This window comes from Mytilus californianus, unplaced genomic scaffold (assembly GCF_021869535.1).
Source record: "Mytilus californianus isolate M0D057914Y unplaced genomic scaffold, xbMytCali1.0.p SCAF_3, whole genome shotgun sequence".
Lineage (NCBI taxonomy): Eukaryota > Metazoa > Mollusca > Bivalvia > Mytilida > Mytilidae > Mytilus > Mytilus californianus.
Genome location: NW_026262679.1, coordinates 11,515,185 through 11,535,630, shown reverse-complemented (window position 1 = coordinate 11,535,630; position 20,446 = coordinate 11,515,185). Strand labels below are relative to the sequence as shown.

At 33.6% G+C, this 20,446-nt stretch overlaps 1 protein-coding gene across 1 annotated transcript; it reads right to left on the bottom strand.

Annotated features, from left to right (window-relative positions):
• Positions 1 to 215: 215 nt before the first annotated feature.
• LOC127732983 (uncharacterized) lies at positions 216 to 13,967 on the bottom strand. The gene is made up of 5 exons (XM_052242238.1): positions 13,950 to 13,967; positions 6,801 to 6,920; positions 5,890 to 6,165; positions 2,417 to 2,527; positions 216 to 2,011 (listed from the first exon to the last, which is right to left on the bottom strand). Exons 3-5 carry the CDS (start codon positions 6,086 to 6,088, stop codon positions 1,347 to 1,349), a joined length of 975 nt encoding a protein of 324 aa, XP_052098198.1. The 5' UTR covers positions 6,089 to 6,165; positions 6,801 to 6,920; positions 13,950 to 13,967; the 3' UTR covers positions 216 to 1,346.
• Positions 13,968 to 20,446: the final 6,479 nt, after the last annotated feature.

The window sequence follows — 20,446 nt, the reverse complement described above, 5'->3', positions numbered from 1 at the left end:
TCTGCATCCACCGATGACCCCAAAAATCTGAAGGATTCTTACCCTCTAACAGACTGTAACCTACATTTTGATAATGGTTAGGGTCTTTTTGACTCAAAAGATTAAGCCTGGAATGCTGACTCTGGGCCGACCTGCCGTCATTCTTGGCCTAGTTTTAACAAAATTCGGTCCGTTAAAAATGGCTTTAAATATGTCATGATCTCACATCAATTCAATTCAATTCAATGTTTTATTAAAAGTCTCATCTCTCAACAATTACGATATATATTTATAAATTGTATAACAATATCACATAAAATGAAAGCCAATTTATACAGAATTATAAGAGTCTATGAAAATGCATAGATATACTACGATAAACAATAAACGTAAAGGGCTATTTACAATATATATAAGATTTCTTCGCCTTCTGAAAATCAAATGACAGGTTATGACATACACACGTACGTATACTTAAATCTGAGAATAATTTTTGGTTGCCCTCTAAATTATTAAAAATTTTATAAAGCATTTAACAAAAGTTATAGCTCTTTTTCATCGATTGCTATAATAACAACGTCATCAGCATATAATAAAATGTATAGTTTTTCGTCACCTTTTTCTATTCCTCAGTCAAGACTTAAAAGAGATGGAAGTAACTCATTAATATACAAATTGAACAAAATAGGCGATAAAGGACATCCTTGTTTCAAGGGGCGCAAGACGTTTGCGCTCTTTCACCTGCAACACAAAAGGACACTTGCGCTAAAACAATATGAACATTTGCGCTTTAAACTTTATACACCTGGAAATTCATTTGTAAAAATTGACTTAATAGCAAAACAAAAAGTCTGCGCAACATATTGTTTTGTTAATCATTAAATTTGTTGGCAAACATTTCAACTGTGGATTGGTTATTTGCTAAACCCCTAACACGTGTGTCTATAAAAAGAGGAACAAATCTGTAAAATCAGACATTTTGGCCGACATGGTCTGTCATAAATGTTCCCAAGAAAGTCAATGACTACAAATTTTACACCAAAAAAGTGTGTTTTTGCCAGTTTTTTTAAAACAAAATACTCCTGAAACCAAACAGAAGCCTATGTAACAATTCGAAAAAATCGATTGACAAGATAAATCGAGATGAGGCAGAAAAAACATTTAACAGCAATATCAACCCGTGTGATTTTTTGGAGCCTAAGATTTCAACTACTTCTCTTAACTCAGTTAACATCTCATAAAATGATACACACAAGTGTCTGCAATATTGATACCCAGGATAGTGATCAATATTTTTCATCATAAAACAAAAAAAACTCACAATTTTCTAATCGAAACAATTTTCAAATGTAACTCTAGTGCTAGTTTTATTCAACTTCAAAATTATACAGTTTCTTTTTGTTTTCACAAGTATCTCCAGAAGCATTGTACATTGACAAGTATTCTATCGCCTTTGTGTCATCAATCATTGACATATATTCTGTCGCCTTTGTGTCATCAATTGCCTTGTTTAAACTTTTGTCCGGACAATCAGACATCGAAATGTACCCAGGGTTTCCAAGGTTTATAACCTGAGGTTTCATTGCCATGTATTTCATTGCATCAGGGTCAATTAACGCCTGATATCCACAGTCTTCTCCATTTTTTGCCAGCCCTTGGTATATGTCCTCCGATTTCATAGCTGTGTTTCCATTGACCTTTACAGATCCCTTTCGAATAGAACTCTTCTTCATGGATGTTTTATGTTTCATTGATTTATCAGTTTCTATTTTCGATATTTTGCAGTCGTTTCCCCCCTTTTTGTCAAATGGGATTTCTTCGTAATGGTTTTCAGTACCATCCAATGTTGTCTTCCCTGACCAGAATTTTTCTTTGTCTAAACGATTATCCATCTCCGCCTTTCGTCGCTTTCGGCCCTTGTACGAAACAATCAAAATGACTATTAGAATCTGTAGTATAAAGAAGATACCGATGCCACTTCCAATAATGACATATAGACGGGTTGACGTTTCTTCTTTTGAGACGCTATGACCTTCAAAATACGTAATAAATGCATTAGTGTATTGACTTTTAGTAATACAGAAAACTACGTTTCCTGCTCTCCGTCTATTTATATATGTATTTTTTTTACAATTGTGTTCGTTCGGGTTCGGACTTAAAATTATTATACTATACAGTTTCATATTTTTCTTGTCGGGGCCTTTTATAGCCGACTATACGGTATGGCTTTTTCTCATTGTTGAAGGCCGTATGGTTGCCTATAATTGCTTACATCCACTTCATTTGAACTTTGGTGGATAGTTGTCTCATTGACAAGCATACCACATCTCCTTATTTTTAATATGAAGGTAACGGGATATATATAGGCATAATTTTACCACTTCAACAAAAACTGTTAGTTCCTAGTCCTTGGAGACAAGATGGTGACAAGACTTACCTGGTGACAAGATTTCCAGAAGACATGCACCTGTTTCCTTGTCACATATTGCATCGGTTGGACAATTGCAAGTAGAGTTGCAGCCATTGCCAAAATAACCATCATCGCAATCTGGAAGAGTAAAGATCACGTTAAACAAAAAATAAATGTAGCATATACATACCTCTGTAAGATAAGAAAAAAGATGTTCCTTACCTAATTGACAGCATTTGCCTCGGAAACCAGCGTTGCAGACACACATTCCCTCAAATAATCCATTATTTTCACATATAGCATTACATGTCCTGTTCTGTACTTGTACATTAATGATAGAGTTATTCTGATTAAGACAACAATAACGTGTACGTTTCTGTGTGCCACCTCCGCAACGATGGGTACATGTTCCCCAAGCTGACCATTCGCAATGCCTACAGTCCTCAGAGGCAACAGAACAAAGGAATGCAAAACACAGCAAAAGAAATAACATTGCTTTCTATAAATGTACTAAAAAAAAGTGTCCGTGTTTACACAATGGCACTGTCAATGTTGGAATAATTTTGTATTTCATTGTTGTTTTTTATCAATTGGTTCATTTATTCTTAATACTTCCTTATAGCATTTCCTCTGCTTTGGTGTAGACTATTGAATAGTATTGTTTTATCAAGCATTTTAAGTACTATTTTTTTATAAAATAAACGATTCTTTTCTAACGGAAAACTACATTAACCTATATAAATAACCCTGATACGGAACAATTTAATAATTATATTGGGTTGAACAACCCAAGCACTTTGTACCTGATATATCTGATTCACAGGCACTTGGGGGCATGGACCCGGGGCATGGACACCTTTCGCTCATTATCTTCTGTGTTAAAGATATTTTCAATGAAATTTCCTTATATTTAATCTTATTTCCGTTCATTTAACGTGCTTTGGCTCATGCCAACATAATTTACATTGGAAACAATTCATATGTAGCGCTCTTCAATTCTTATTTATAAAATATGAGTAGATGGATGAAAAGTATAAAGTGCTTCAAGTGTAAGATTTTGTTGAATAGAACTCATAAAATGAAGAAAACTATGATTACTAAATGAAAACTAAATTATGAAAAAATATATTAAAATATTTGTATAATAGGGGCATATGAAAGTATCCGTGTCCAAAGAGCCTGTGATCTTAATATCTTAATGAGTTAATCTAATTATTGTTTCGTCCTATAGTGCTATCATGTTACTTCCCAATTGTTTATTTTTAATGGCATCCTTTTCTGTGTTAGTGTAAATCATGTCATTCTGTAATGTAAATTATTTTGTCTTGTTCATCTTCATTGTATACACGGTTTTTGCTATTCCTCAGTATGCTGACATGCAACAATTGTATTTGCAATTACAGAGGTTACTATAACTTAATAAAATTCATAAAGGTTATCATGTCTATATTGCTGGTACAATATGAGTTACCTTATGGGGTTTGAATAAGAATTGAATGCATCCTTTGGTAAATTTATTGGGTGTAAAAGCGTTGACAGAAGCACATTTTGTATGAAAAGAAAACACGGACGTCATACTAAAAATGTCGGTGCACATTCAACGCTTTTACAACTCTATAAAATATTGCAAAAACGAAGCATTCACTAATAACATTACATGTATGTTTCATAAAGAATCCGTACTTTTGATTAGCTGAAACAATCGCAAGGTCTGATTTTATCGCTATTTTACGAAATTTTCCTTTGATCTTGCTGACTGATAATTTCCTTTCTCAGTGGAGTCGAGTGATATGAAAAATTATCGCTAGAAACTAAGGGAGCACGTGCCCATTTTCAATGAAATTAACAACGTCGTCATAGGTAAAATAGCGATAAACAGATAAGCATTGGTCATCTCAACTCGATTGCTTTTCTCACTTTCGCCGTTCCGGCTCAAGCGAGAAAATCAATCTCGTTGAGATGACCGACGATAATCTATAATTATCCTGCAATTGGGTGATTTATCAAACATTAACAGCACAACAGATATCGCTAGCCTGTATTTGTATCGCTTAAAACTCCGTCAAAGGATTTTAAATCGAAAGTAAATGTAATAAATGTGATTTTTCTGTCTTTCAAAGCAAAAACAATGTACAAAATTAATTGCAGGATAAAGACAATAACTGTTTAGTGTCTTTTTAAAAAATAGCTGTATTTTTACTCGGCTCGAAACAGGCCTGTTTCTTAGCCTCGTACGAATACAGCGGCTGATTTTTAAAGACACTAAACAGTGATTGTCTATGTATTTGTCAATTAAATTCAACATTCATTACTGCACGTGCTTCCTGTGCCAACGTCACAACAATGCATAGGAAAAGAAAAGAAAATTTTGAAATTACGAGTTAAATAAGGCATTTCATTATTTAACGTTGCCACGGATAGCTCGTGCAATCAAAGATTTTCTCGGCCTATCAAAATTATGGAATTGTGTAAAACGCATTTGTTTTGTTATCATATGTATTTAGTTTTTCATTCGTAAGAAAAAGTAAATCGATTTGAAAGGTGTAAGAATATATATAACTTTACAGTGATTTCCAAAATCATTCAAATTAAGCAAATAAATCAGAATAGTGTAGCTCCATACATTCCTTTTATATCTCAGCCACTATATATATATCAAATTAAGTACTTTCTAAATAGACAAATACATAAGCAGAGACATATAATACAATGTATTATATGTCTCTGACATAAGTAATTAACTGAAAAGCCATTCTTATTATTTTTTTCCGTTTTGGGGCGCTAAGACAATGTGTTATGGGTTACTATGATGCATGCATAACAGGAGACGCTGACACTGACACTGTCACATGATCTTGTTCCTAAGACAATGTGTTATGGGTTACTATGATGCATGCATAACAGGAGACGCTGACACTGTGACATGGTCTTGTTCCTCATGCAGTTGCTTTCACTTGGTTTGTATTTATTTAGTAGTATTCTTGCTCTTTGGTCGGGTTGTTGTCTCTTTGACACATTCCCCATTTACATTCTCAATTTTATTAATGTATTTATGAGATTTTAACATTGGTAAATCATCGTTGCATTTTATTCACTGCTTCAGGCAATTTGTGGATACAGTCCATTCATTTTCCGCCTATACAGTTACTGTGTTGTACTTTCCTCATTGTAACGGGATCAATGCCCTTCTGATGTTCATGCAACCAAAGTGGTCTTTGCTGGTTAGTTGATTGTTCCAACGGCAAATGTCCAAATATTATTACTTCTATATATTTTATACTTACTGTTTTCGCAACATCTTCCCGTCCACCTAGGTTTGCATTGTATATTATACTTACTGGTCTCGCAACATCTTCCCGTCCACCCAGGTTTGCATTGTATATTATACTTACTGGTCTCGCAACATCTTCTCCTCCACCCAGGTTTGCATTGTATATTATACTTACTGGTCTCGCAACATCTTCCCGTCCACCCAGGTTTGCATTGTATATTATACTTACTGGTCTCGCAACAGCTTCCCGTCCACCCAGGTTTGCATTGACATGTCTCGTTATATACACCACCGTTGTAGCAATCGAGATTACATGGTCCTTTTCCAACTATGTCACTAAGATTGACACTGCCTCTGCATGTTTCTCTGGTACATGTGTGATAGTCTATTATCTCTGGACAACACACCTCCCTGTGTCTAATCCTCATACCTCCCCCACACTGCTGGTCACAACTTCCCCACGATCCCCAGTATCGTAGTTCACATGTTTGACATTCACGTCCATCTGTAGAATATAATGACAAAAAGACATAAAATATCTTGAACAGTATCATACTACTGAGTTTCTGCAATGGCTTTTTGAATTTAAGGCATCTTTATAACTTTAATTGATAACATCTTTATATTTGTTTACAAAATCTAAAATTAAAACTATAAGTGTCACTTGTTTATTTAATTGCACGTGAAACATATTAACCTTTATATTGTTTATAAATTGTTTCGAGAATTGGTTTCCTGATGTCCTTATATATCTATTGTAGACAATTGGTGGTTCCGGTATATACTTGTATGATGGAAAATCGTTTCAGTGAATATACGACTGGAAAATCTTGCTTATTGTTCGATAGCTTGAGTCTGGTAAAATAAAAGGTACATAATGCCATTAAGTAATTAAGATTGTCTGAAAGTTTGGTTGGAATCCATTCTTGGATATAAATGGAGGGCGGATGAACGAATGGACGGACACTAAGTACATATAGGGTGTATATGATCTCTTTTAAGTCTGTCTTTTTTTAAATTGAAGGTGATCTTAAAAATGCAAATACATATTTACTATAACGGTTGATTTTGTGACAAAAAAACTTGCAACATTGTGATATTTGTTCAGTTTTATTTATTTAGAAATCACACCGTACTAACCTTCTGTTATAACAACAGACTCGCGTAGTACACACTGTCCAGTGCTCGGGTCACATCTTAATCCCTCTGCGCACTCACAACTCTGACTACAGTTTACTCCGTGTATTTTGTCTCCGCAAGCTGAAATTAATAATTTGTAATAATTATTGGAATGTTTGTGTGCTTCAGTTTCTTATATCTAACTTTCTATTTTTTTCATGCATTAATGCATTCTGTATTTTGCCTGTCGCAATACATCTATGGACTCAATATTGACAGCTCACGTCGTGTGTTCTTTATAGACATTCTTGTCAATGAAGATGATTTTCTTACTAGATACCAATTATGCAAAAGTCTACACAAAAAACTTGGAATATAACTTGGCCTACTAATAAGACAATAGTATAGAGCTGGGCAGTCAATAAAAAAATGGCATACAGCTGGGTAGTCAATAAACAATAATATATAGCTTGGACAGTCAATAAAACAATGGTATGATATAGCTGGGTCTACTTATTATTCCACTAAACCTCTTCCCATGTTCTTAACATTTATATAGACATCAGTTTTAAGAACGACTATTTGTCTTTCAATAGTGGCGTGTAACAAATGTGGTTTCACAAATACCAACAGTCTTTTGTTTTGTTTTTTTTTAAACTATGTTTAGGTCAATGAGCTAAGGTTGTGTAAGCTAAGGAACTTATTTATACAAGTTAAAGGAGATGTGAAGTACAGATCAAAAAGATAAAGACAAAAACTAAAATCAGAAGATTAGTCATAAGGTCAATATACTGTCTTAAAGGGGCACTAGCTACGATATATACAAAAAATCTAATATATGATTTTTTTTTGTTCAATCATTAATGAAAGTGAAATAGTGAAATAATTATTCGCTTTTAGCCACCAGTATGGTTCAATTTTGTCAAAATAAGCTAAGAAACACTGATGATGAATTATTCACTTGCAAGTCAATAATTCGACCTCATTGAATCCGTATTCATGTGAACTTCAATTTAACCCCTTAGCTAGAGATGGATAACACGTGAATTGTATGTGTAAAGTTATTTAAAAGAAAAGAATGTCAACATTGAAAGTGAAACAAAGGTAAATCATTTGATTGACTGATCCGATCCACAAAAATCATTCTTATACAGGTAAAAACGATGATAAACATATACTTTTAATCTATAATATGAAATTAAACAGACCTAGAAAACTCCAATAGCACGAGTTCGCTTAATCTATTTATATCTTTATTTATGTTTAAATCGCTTATATGGTCATCGGATGACTTTGGAGGTCAACTCGATAGTTAATTAGATGACGTCTAGACTAAAATACACACGAAACGAAGCTACGTGTTATCATGCCCATGTCCTGTTAACTGTTTATTTTAGACTTTTAATAGTTTGGATAAATGTTTTACATTGTTATAAATCAAATATGAGAATTTGAGTCAAATCGGTGAACATGAATTTGACAGCTAGTGCCCCTTTAACAAAAAAAAAAAAAGAAATGACCAATGAATTGGTACTTGCTTAACGTCCACTGGCAAATATTTAATGCATATATATATGTAGGACGAGATAAGTTAACGATAAAAAACATTATATGTAGGTTTTTGCAATTAGGTCGACAAGGATGTTGTGCGGGAAATTTTGACTGCCACTAAAAAAATGAGGATATGTTGGATATGGATAGAAATACTGCCTTTCAACAGGCCATCTACGTACCCCTCAGAGAGTTGTTACAAGGTTTCCTTAATTTGCTGAGAGATTAGAACTCACCCAACACATCGGATTTGACGTCCCAATTCCGACGTGAAAATGAATTTATCCAAACGAACGTCTCGGCCAAAATAGCAAGGGTTTCATAGTCGTACGGGAGAAGTAGCGGAATATCCTTCTTGTAACTCAAGTCATGCAACCCTTCGTGTATGGACAAAACTAACGAGGTTACTGACTTAGGACAAGCACATTGACGTGGAAGCTATGATTCTTTAGCAGTGACTCAGCGACCTCCCTGGGTTTTTTTTATCTTGATCCGTGAAATAACAAAAGGATCACAGAATGAAGTACAATAAAAATTAATGAAGATAAAAATAAATCAACTCTATAATATCGGCATTACACTTACAGACAACATAAGCACGGTTAAAAGAAAATGAATACTTAAAAATAACGTATCAAAGAATGCCTGCAGTAACCGAGGACAAGATCTAAGGATTGCTATTCTGGTGATAAAGAAAGTTTGCCTTCTTACACTCTTATATCAGCAGATATACATCGAAAAGATTTCAAACAACACCGCCATGAATAATGGAAAACAAAACATTTCAATATCCAAAGTAAATGTGCACAGAATTTCAATATGTTTTAGGTTTTGACCAATTTATTTTATATGCCAAAGATTTGACTTTAAGAAAATTTTAACGTAAATTCAAGAAGACGAAAACTCGTGTGATAAGTAATGTAACACTGTGATAAGTAATGTAACACTGTGATAAGTAATGTAACACTGTGATAAGTAATGTAACACTGTGATAAGTAATGTAACACTGTGATAAGTAATGTAACACTGTGATAAGTAATGTAACACTGTGATAAGTAATGTAACACTCGTGTGATAAGTAATGTAACACTCGTGTGATAAGTAATGTAACACTGTGATAAGTAATGTAACACTGTGATAAGTAATGTAACACTAAAAAAACTTGAAGAACAATAAAAAAAAATGTTTATAATGTAACTGGTGCTGTTAATCAAAACATTGATGAAACTATCGAAAATGTTTTGAAGAACTCGATGGGCCCTTTTCTGAAATAGAAGTTGAAATATGTTTGCGCCGTGAAAACGCGTTACAAATTAAACGGCCCTGACAATATTATGAGTATTTGTTAACAGGAAAAAAACTTATTGATTCCAGTATTGTGTACTCTATTCAATAACATTTTTAAAGTACTGGACATTTTCCAGAATTATGAGTCAAATGTGTTATTCCTGTTTTCCAGAAAGGAGATACTGATCAGACTGGAAACTTAGTTCTACCTACACATTTGTAACTCTTTACATCCTACACAAATACCGGGCTTCAATGGAGTGAGGAAAATAGCACTATCATGGACGCTCAGTTCGGTATTTGACCAGGATATGGTACAACAAATGCCATCTTTACCCTTAATTCCCGTATTTCAAATATGTTAAGTATAGGCAAAAGGTTGTATTTCTGCATGCTTTATAGATTTTATTAAAGCGTTAGAAAGTGTTTTTCTCGTATCTAACTATGGCAGAAAATCCAGTATTGTGTACTCTATTCAATAACATTTTTAAAGTACTGGACATTTTCCAGAATTATGAGTCAAATGTGTTATTCCTGTTTTCCAGAAAGGAGATACTGATCAGACTGGAAACTTAGTTCTACCTACACATTTGTAACTCTTTACATCCAACACAAATACCGGACTTCAATGGAGTGAGGAAAATAACACTATCATGGACGCTCAGTTCGGTATTAGACCAGGATATGGTACAACAAATGCCATCTTTACCCTTAATTCCCGTATTTCAAATATGTTAAGTATAGGCAAAAGGTTGTATTTCTGCATGCTTTATAGATTTTATTAAAGCGTTAGAAAGTGTTTTTCTCGTGTCTAACTATGGCAGAAAATCCAGTATTGTGTACTCTATTCAATAACATTTTTAAAGTACTGGACATTTTCCAGAATTATGAGTCAAATGTGTTATTCCTGTTTTCCAGAAAGGAGATACTGATCAGACTGGAAACTTAGTTCTACCTACACATTTGTAACTCTTTACATCCTACACAAATACCGGACTTCAATGGAGTGAGGAAAATAGCACTATCATGGACGCTCAGTTCGGTATTTGACCAGGATATGTTTACAACAAATGCCATCTTTACCCTTAATTCCCGTATTTCAAATATGTTAAGTATAGGCAAAAGGTTGTATTTCTGCATGCTTTATAGATTTTATTAAAGCGTTAGAAAGTGTTTTTCTCGTATCTAATTATGGTAGAAATTATTCAGGTAAGGTATTACTGGTAAAATGTTGAATGTTATTAAATCTATGAATTCAAAAGAAGTCATGCATGCGTCAAATTAGATGGACAATTTTCAAATTAATTTGTATGTAATTATGGTCTATTGCAAGTGGAATCCTTATCCCTTCTACTTTATTCATTGTATGTAAATGAAATGTAAGCTGATGAGTACTGTGATATTTAGTGAAAATCTACAAAATCTACAAAAGAGGATTAATTCTGCTAATGTGTGGTCAAATGAACAGAATTTGTATATGAACCTATAGCAAAAACAAAAATAGTAGTTTTTAGAAGTAGATAAACCTGAATAAAAACGATTTTTGAATGGAAAAAAACATTAAAGTAATTGATCAATTTATTAGTTAGGAATGTTATTCTTTAATGGCAATCTTTTGCAAACTCCAAAGATATTAAACCAAGGCCGAAAAACAGTGTTTAATTTGTAAAATCAAGAAACAGATAACTGTGAAATTATGAAATTTGCTGTGGTGAAAGCCGTTCTTACGGTTCGTCATTTGATATTCCTATAGTGATTGCTGTTTTGTTTTTCTTCATACTGAATGTTAATGGTGATTTTCAGCTATTGTATAAAATCAGATGGTAATGTTCTGTAAACTAAAAGAAAAGTTTAGCAGACAAATTATATTCCTTTATTCGACATTTACAGAGATATGACACACAGCAACAAAATACCACTGAGTTACAGGATCTTTACTTGGAACAGGCACATACAGAATGTGGCTGGGTTAAACATATCAGCGGGCACCCAACCCTCTCTTAATCTGTAACAGTGGTGCAACGGCACAACACAAGAACGAAACTACACAAAAACAATAAACGAAAACATATATGATAAACAACAACAAACGGGATAGGCACATATATAATGTTGCGGGGTTAAACTTTTTTTGCGGGTGCTCAACCCTCCCCTAACCTGGTACATAAGAATAAACTATAAACATCAGTTGAAAAGGGCTTTACTTGTAAGAAAAGCTGTATAGCTTTTGGAAATAAAACTAAGAGTCGAGAAATTTCGGTGATAAGCTGACCCCTAAAAAGAAGTGTCTTATTAAGACCAAAGACTGTTCAACACCCAGACATAAACATTATAAACATAAACTTTGTCACACAATTTGAAAAGGCTTCTTTAAGGTCAAGTTACAGTAAATGAGCTATGTCACAGATTTGGCTTAAATTTTTGCATACAAATTTGGCTCGTTGAACTATAACTGAAAATCAATAAAATAATGCATTTATCTCTTTTATCATCCGAAATATTACTGATTGAATTCTTTCAAAATAGGGAAACATTTGTATAGAAAGCATATAAAATCGGCGAAAAACATTCTTAAATTTGTCTTAAAATCATCAAATCAGTGAAATCTGTGACATAGCCTATTTACTGTTCCTTGACCTTAAACGGTTGTTGTTGAACAATTTGGGATAACATCCAAACTTTTAAGGTTTCTTCTGTAATATAAGAAACACATACATAGTGGGAACCTCTTGATTTAGTAATTTCATTTTTGGTGTCTTGGTTAAAATTGTTAGCTGCTGATACAAAATATGAGACTATTTAATTTTATTATCAGTCTTGAATATTTTTGTATAAAGTTACTTTCGAAACGTTTATTAGTATTTTCAAACAGGTTCACACATTTTGTATAAGCGTTCTCACTTCTCACGGTATCAAGATGTGTTGGAAGAAATGGGGACACTGAACATTTATACAACAATCATTGATAATACCAGGTACATTGATAAATTCAAGTCCTTAACATTTGTATGCATTTAAGTTTAAAAAAGGGATAAACACCGTTAATTTTGCAATAACTTTATACCCTTTGATTTTTAACATTGAATCCTGAAGATTTTAAATGACTTTTAATGCATTACTAACAAGAAAAATAGGGAAAGGCTCTAACCAAACTTGGCTAATGGCAGAAGATACGCTTTGTCAGAAACCTCCCTGATTCACAAAAAAAATGGCACAGACGCAGATGTTACTTACGACTACATTTTTAATAACACGAGTCCTTTCCCCCGTGATCGACTCTCCCACTCGCGATGTATCCTTCGTAGAGCAGCGGAATATAACGACTTAATTATTCGAGTAACCTTTTAAATTGATAATGCCATTGCTTAATTTTTTCCGCACCAATTTTCCAAGAATCGATTGGTACCTAATGGCCACCAATTGTGTCCAGTTCCATTCGGATTTGTTTTCTTTACTCATACCAAGCACGCTCGTATAGCAAATAAGAATACCATACCTTTATTTAAGCTTCAATTATAGTGGTGTTTGCTCTAAATAATGATAAGTTTAGATATAATGTATATATTTCATTTAATCCAATTGACTATAAAGTAAGGACTGCACAAAATTGATTCTCTTGAGTACTGTTAGTATCGAATTCAACTCATTACTATCTTTTGACATCATGGAACATGACTGATGGTAAATGCGAAAAATAATTGCTCGTTAAAAGCACATGATATCACTCCATTTCATATCTTATTTATTTGTCAACTTGTTATGGATAGGCCCTACCCTACTCTTTAAAAGTGTTGTTGAAAAGTAATGTCAATTCATGATGTCGTGTTTTTTTAATTTTTTTCCCCTGACAGTAAGTAATTGTTCCCCGTGATTATAATTTCTCATTTTTCACTCAACACATGTTTGGTATTCTCTACTTGTTGTTGGAAGAATGTGGACCGATTTAACATTTATACAATGATCATTTATCATACCAGGTACATTTATAAAACCAATGCTTCTCCTCCATTTTATCTCATTTCTTCTTCGTTTTGCGTGTCAATAATACGTACGAACTCCGCAGCATGTGCCTGTCCATCCTGCTTTGCTAGAACACCCATCGTTATTGTCAATAATACGTACGAACTCCGCAGCAGCTGCCTGTCCATCCAGCTCTGCACGAACATCCATCGTTATTGTCAATTATACTTACAAACTCCACAAAAACTGCCTGTCATTCCAGCTCAGCACGAACATCTATCGTTATTGTCAATAATGCTTACGAAGTCCGCAGCAACTGCCTGTCCATCCAGCTCTACACGAACTTCAATCGTTATTGTCAATAATACTTACGAACTCCGCAGCAACTGCCTGTTCATCCAGCTCTGCACGAACATCCATCGTTATTGTCAATAATACTTACGAACTCCGCAGCAACTGCCTGTCCATCCAGCTCTGCACGAGCATCCATCGTTGTAAGTTCCTCCATTAAAACAGTGATCATTACAAACAGCCGTCTATTGTGTGTCATTGTATGTCACCGTATCTTTACAAAGATTATTAAGACATGTGTCATATGGAACTTCTTCAGGACAACATAGTGACCGCTGTCGACTCTTGATACCGCCACCACACGATTCCGAACAATCATTCCATTGATACCAGTTACTGGTGCTGCATGTTTCGCATGCTCTTGAAAAAGGCAGGCTTACGAAAAGACAAAATAAAATTTTGAATTTCGCCATCATTAGTTGATCATTTAATAAACTGGGCGAACAACAAGATTATCCCAATTTTATATTTAATCATGTTGATGTTATCTACTTTTTGGAAAACTAACTGAATTGTTTCAATTGTATTCTATTTTTATCACCCACTTCCTTGATACAAGGTTAGCAAAGTCCTATTGTTTTATGAATAATAAGTAGATATAGGAAGATGTGGTATGAGTGCCAATGAGACAAATCTCCATCCAAATAACAATTTATAAAAGTAAACCAATTTATAGGTCAAGGTACGGCCTTCATCACGGAGCACTGGCTCACACCGAACAGCAAGCTATAAAGGGCCCAAAAAATTACTAGTGTAAAACCATTTAAACGGGAAAACCAACGGTCTAATCTATATAAAAACGAGAAACGAGAAACACGTATGAACTACATAAACAGACGACAACTACTGTACTTCTTCTGTGTGTATAAAATCTTCCGCTTAGGAATACCAAGAAGTCCATTATTGTAATGTTTGCAATGGTTTATATTTTAATAATTAGACCAGACTTATTTTCCATGAAAACTAATAACAGGGACGTTTATCGTGTTTGTAACTAGAAAACTCAAGTTGAGTTTCATTATATTCATGACTATTCAAATATTTGTTATGCAAATTTAAACTATAGAAAGGATTGAACTTCACAAGGAACTTATTTTCCTAGCAAAATTGATAACTGACTATTCACCCCATATGTACCAAGTGTTAGATCAGTTTTATTGATATTAAAGAAATTTCTTGGTATTAGTAAACGGAAGATTTTGAACACACAGAAGAAGAAGTATACTTAACAACAAAATTATTTTCATTTACCTGTGTATAATATGACGCAGGTTTCTTCAAAAGTGGTGATTTTCTATAAATTGTTTGAAATTTCACAGTGATATCATACTTTAACTTTGTTTAAACCTGTTTATTTACTTTTGACTTTAATTATTTATCCCTTGTAATTTTTTATTAACTGTGTATTTGCATTCAGGTGTCACAGGTCAAATTTATTCGTTCATTGTGTGTTAATTTACGTTTCTTGATTGAGTTAAGCCTTCCAATTGATATTTTATAGTGTGTTTTTCTATGTTGTGATGTTATACTATTGTTTCAGAAAAGGGAGAAGGTTTGGTACCATTCAAACGTTGAATCCCGCTGCAAATGTTTGCACCTGTCCTAAGTCAGGAAACAGTAGTTGTCGTCTGTTTATGTAGTTCATACGTGTTTCTCGTTTCTCGTTTATATATATATATATAGATTAGACCGTTGGTTTTTCCGTTTGAATGGTTTTACACTAGTAATTTTTTGGGGCCCTTTATAGTTTGCTGTTCGGTGTGAGCCAATGCTCCGTGTTGAAGGCCGTACCTTGACCTATAATGGTTTACTTTTATAAATTGTAACTTGGATGGAATGGCACTCATACCACATCTTCCTATATCTATATATCTAGTAAACTTGAATTATTCATTTATCAATATTTTTTGTATATAAAATGTTTTCAGTTTCAGAAGAGTTTTGATACATTTGGAAATCACTCGCTGCTAAGCAAACAACAACCAATCAATAAATTTGAAATAATATAAAGGATTTTTTATGAAATGATGTTGTAGAGGGATAACTTTGCAAGTAAATATGATAACATGGATTTACTAAGAAAACTGTTCTTTTCGTAAACAGTCTATGTCGCTTCTGTGAATAGTCTGTAAACAGCGTGGTCCCCGTACTCCTATGTAAACCACCATTGGATGTTGGATGTGTACTGATTGATATTTTAGTCTTAGATACATGATTTTTAGCTCACTTGGCCCAAAAGGGCCAAGTGAGCTTTTCTCATCACTTGGCGTCCGTCGTCCGTCCGAATTTTTACAAGATAACATTTTTTTTCGCTATGGCGATTCCGTATATCGTCAAGTTATCGGAATTCCAATGGGGACTAACTGTGCACCACTGATTGCGGACCTGTTTCTGAATTGTTACGATCTACAATTTATGACTAAAATCAGCAAAGACCAATCGAAATAACATCTGATACAAAAATTTAATAACAATTTTAGATATTTGGATGATATATATACAATGCCCTTTCCTTGATCTTGATATCTATATCTTTAACGGGAAGCTTAATACCAAAATTTACGATAAAAGAGATGATTTTTCATTTCCTATTGTTAATCGTACATTTTTAGATGGTGACGTTCCCTTGTCACCATCTTATGGTGCTTATATATCTCAACTTGTTCGATTCGCTCGTGTATGTAACAACGTATTTGATTTTAACGAAAGAAATCTCCGTATTACTGAAAAATTATTACACCAAGGTTTTCGAAATCACAAACTTGTCAAAACATTTACTAAATTTTATCATCGGTACAAGGACATCATTCGTAAATATAAATCAACGTGCAGACATCTTATACGTTCAGGTATTTCACAACCAATCTTTTATGGTAATATTCTATTAAAGCACAAAAATGTCGACATTCACCTCAAAAGCTAACCAAACCTTTAAACAGACTTATTCAGAAGGGATATAGTTACGATACTGTTGTCAGGTCGTTAAAGATGGCATTTTTAGGAATTAATATTGATTCACTTATAGGGTCTTTGCATCGGAAATAAACACATTTATTCTAAAACCAGTTGTTGGCCTGATACGGGTTATGTTCTTCTCGTATATTTTATGATGGTATGATACTAAACCCCTAACGGGAGGAGTTTTACTTGATTTTCATATGATGAAGACATAATCTTTCAATCGGTGTAATTGAGGTCTGGTGCTGGCATGTCAGTAACTGCTAGTAATCCTTTGTTAATTTGTGTATTATTGTCATTTTGCTTAGTTTTTTTCTGTTACCTATTCTAACATCGGAATCGGACTTCTTTTAAACTGATTTTTTTCTGTACGTATTTCTGTGTGTTTGTTTATTCTACATTGGTTAGAGGTATAGGGGAGGGTTGAAATCTCACAAAACATGTTTAACCCGCCGCATTTATGCGCCTGTCCCAAGTCAGGAGCATCTGGCCTTTAGTTTAAACAATATTTTATTTTCAAAAGTGCACAAAATACAATTATACAATATAAATTTTCTTCTTCCTGGTACGGGAAAGACTCCGGTGCCGGAGTGTGGAATATCCCGGAGCTGTGGCGCTATGTACATGCAAATGGATGTCGAACATTTTGTTTTAAGATAAAAATATTTGCCACAGTTCAATTACAATTTAAAATAACATTAGTTGTAGCTTAATGTTAAACATATTCACATTATGTACAGTGGCTTAAATACACTAATTAATTAGCCAGACTAGAACCTCCAAATGTTAAGGTGGAGATACCACCTTTGAAGGATTCTAGGGAGGGTGACATGCAAATTGTTTCTGGGAGATTGTTCCAGACAGCAATAGTACTTGGGAAAAAAGATGATTTAAAAAAGTCTTCATTTGTATATATATGTCGAAATTTATGTAGGCCTCTAGTTCGCCTGTCAGATTGTGTCAGGACGTCATTAGTGACTTCGACCAACCCCCCATTAATCTTATAAATCAAGACAAGCTTAGCTTTTGTTCTACGGGATTGCAAGTTTTCCCATTTTAGTTTGTTTAACATACCAGTGACAGCACCTGGTGATCTATCGTTATAGTCATTAAAAACATATCTTGCTGCCTTACGCTGTATCTGCTCAATTTGGTTTATTTGGCTTTGTTTGTACGGATCCCAAACTGGTGAGTAGTACTCGACGGTCGGACGCACAAGTGATGTGTACGTAAGGTTTTTAACCTTACGTGTACAATTTTTCATGTTTCTACGTAAAAATCCTAGTGTTTTATTTGCCTTTGAAGTTATATTATTAATATGGGGCCCCCAATCAAGATCATTGCTTATTGTAACTCCTAGATACTTGCTGTCATTGACAAATTCAAGTACATGGTTATGTAATTTATATTGAAATAAATTAGTTTTCGACTTTTTAGAAATATTTATGACATAGCATTTTTCATTTATTTAAATACTGGGATTCGGAAACAAGAAGAACCTATATAAATCCGTCTCCCTTAGCATCTGGCCTTTGTTAGTCTTGTATATTTTTTTTTAATTTTGGTTCATTTATATGTTTCGGAGTTAAGTATGACGTCCACTTTCGCTGAACTAGTACACATTTTTGTTTAGGGGCCAGCTGTAGCCCGCCTCCGGGTGCAGGATTTTCTCGCTGTGTTGAAGACCCTTTGGTGGCCTTGCGCTGTGTTTTGCTCTTTGGTCGGTTGTTGTCTCTTTGACACATTCCCCGTTTCCATTCTCAATTTTATAAATATATTCAGAAATGATTTTTTTTAAAATAATGTAAAACCAATCAAATTGAAATTAAAAAGATATTGTTTCAAAATAAAATACTATTTTTATTATATTGATATTTTCTATTGATTTTAATTTGATCTAAAAAATCTAATTATTTATAAACATGAATTGCACCACGCTGTCATAACTTTAAATGGCATCTATAGAAACACATATATATAAACAAGAAGTCACAACTTGACTGTCAGTTTCAGCAATTTTGTATTAGTACAATCTGCTGTCCGTCTTGCAATTTTGTATTAAAACGTAATGTGCTGTCTGTCAATGTCTTTGAAATTCTTAAGGGGTCTGTTAGAAGTAGTTCGGACCTGTGAATTGTTCAGAATGAATATATAACCATAGATGTATAACGATGTCTGTGAATTGTTCAGAATGAATATAAAACAATTATTTAATTTTGGATGTAACACTTCTTCGTATTGGCTGAAAGTTTTTTATCTATCAGCTCATAATCTTGTTATGTGACCGTGACGTCATAATCAACATTTTTTCATGATTTATTCCTTTAAAAATGGAGTTTTCGTAGACAGAAAAAATATTCAGTGTTCACCACATTTTTGATGTTATTTCGAATAGACAGAAAAAATATTTACAATCATTCCTTAAATAAATGTATAACGACGTCTGTGAATTGTTTAGAATGAATGTATAACCACAGATGTATAACAACGTCTGTGGATTGTTTAGAATGAATATATAACCATACATCTACAAAGATATCTATGGTATAAGACAGTAGTGCAACAGTTGCAAACATTCTTATCATTCTCACGAATTACAGACAAATGGATATACAATAAATATCATCGGCATTCTCATGTTAGTTTAAAGAAATAAGTTGAGACAGGTGAACTACTGTATTTTTAGTCAGAAACTGTACTTTCAAATAATGCAGATCATTTTTTAAGAAAAAGTTTTAACAGACAAGGAAGACACATGACACTTAGGCTTTTCAGTCCTGTGATAATTGGTTGGTCCATTTTAATTCTTTAAGGCATCTAGGTTATTGCTGGTAGCATAAGACACTCATCATTCATCTTTTATTTGAGGATGATGATTGCGTTTAAATGTTTTACTAATTTTCAATATGACAATGTACTTTTCACTTCCCTTCTGCGCGTTCTGGAAAAAAGTATCAAGTTTAAAAAAATTAAGGGTCAAATATTACAAAAAAAAACTGAGGGTCAAACATTGCCAAAAAACTATTTTTGTTTGCCAAATTTGATCCGACCTCCCTCGGCTGGTAAAAATTATCATTCCCTCAAGTTAAGAACTAAATTGATTTCCCAAGATAAAATCATTAATGATAATAATAACATTTATTCAAGATAAAAGGCATGAAATTGACAGACTCAATACAGCAAAATGACATACAATTATAGCAAAAGACTTGAAATAGGATTTTACATCTACAGTTATGATCACTAAAAATTACAATACACCTTATCGCTAATCCCGCTTGACCCGAGAATCAGTCCCGCTCGAACTTTTGACGTCATACAACAATCACTTTTCCATTGTGGCGTCAGATATTTTCTATTATGACGTCAAAATTTTACGGGAACTTGTGTGATGTCCAGTAATGGCGGACAAATAGCGATAAGGTGTATTTAAAAGATAAAATTGTCCCGGGAAATTTTCATTATTGTCATTAGTAATTTAATGCATTTGTCCATTGTTTAAGCACTGCAGATGAGTTGCTGCTAATTGAAATTTACCCTAAATGATTTTTTGAATATTT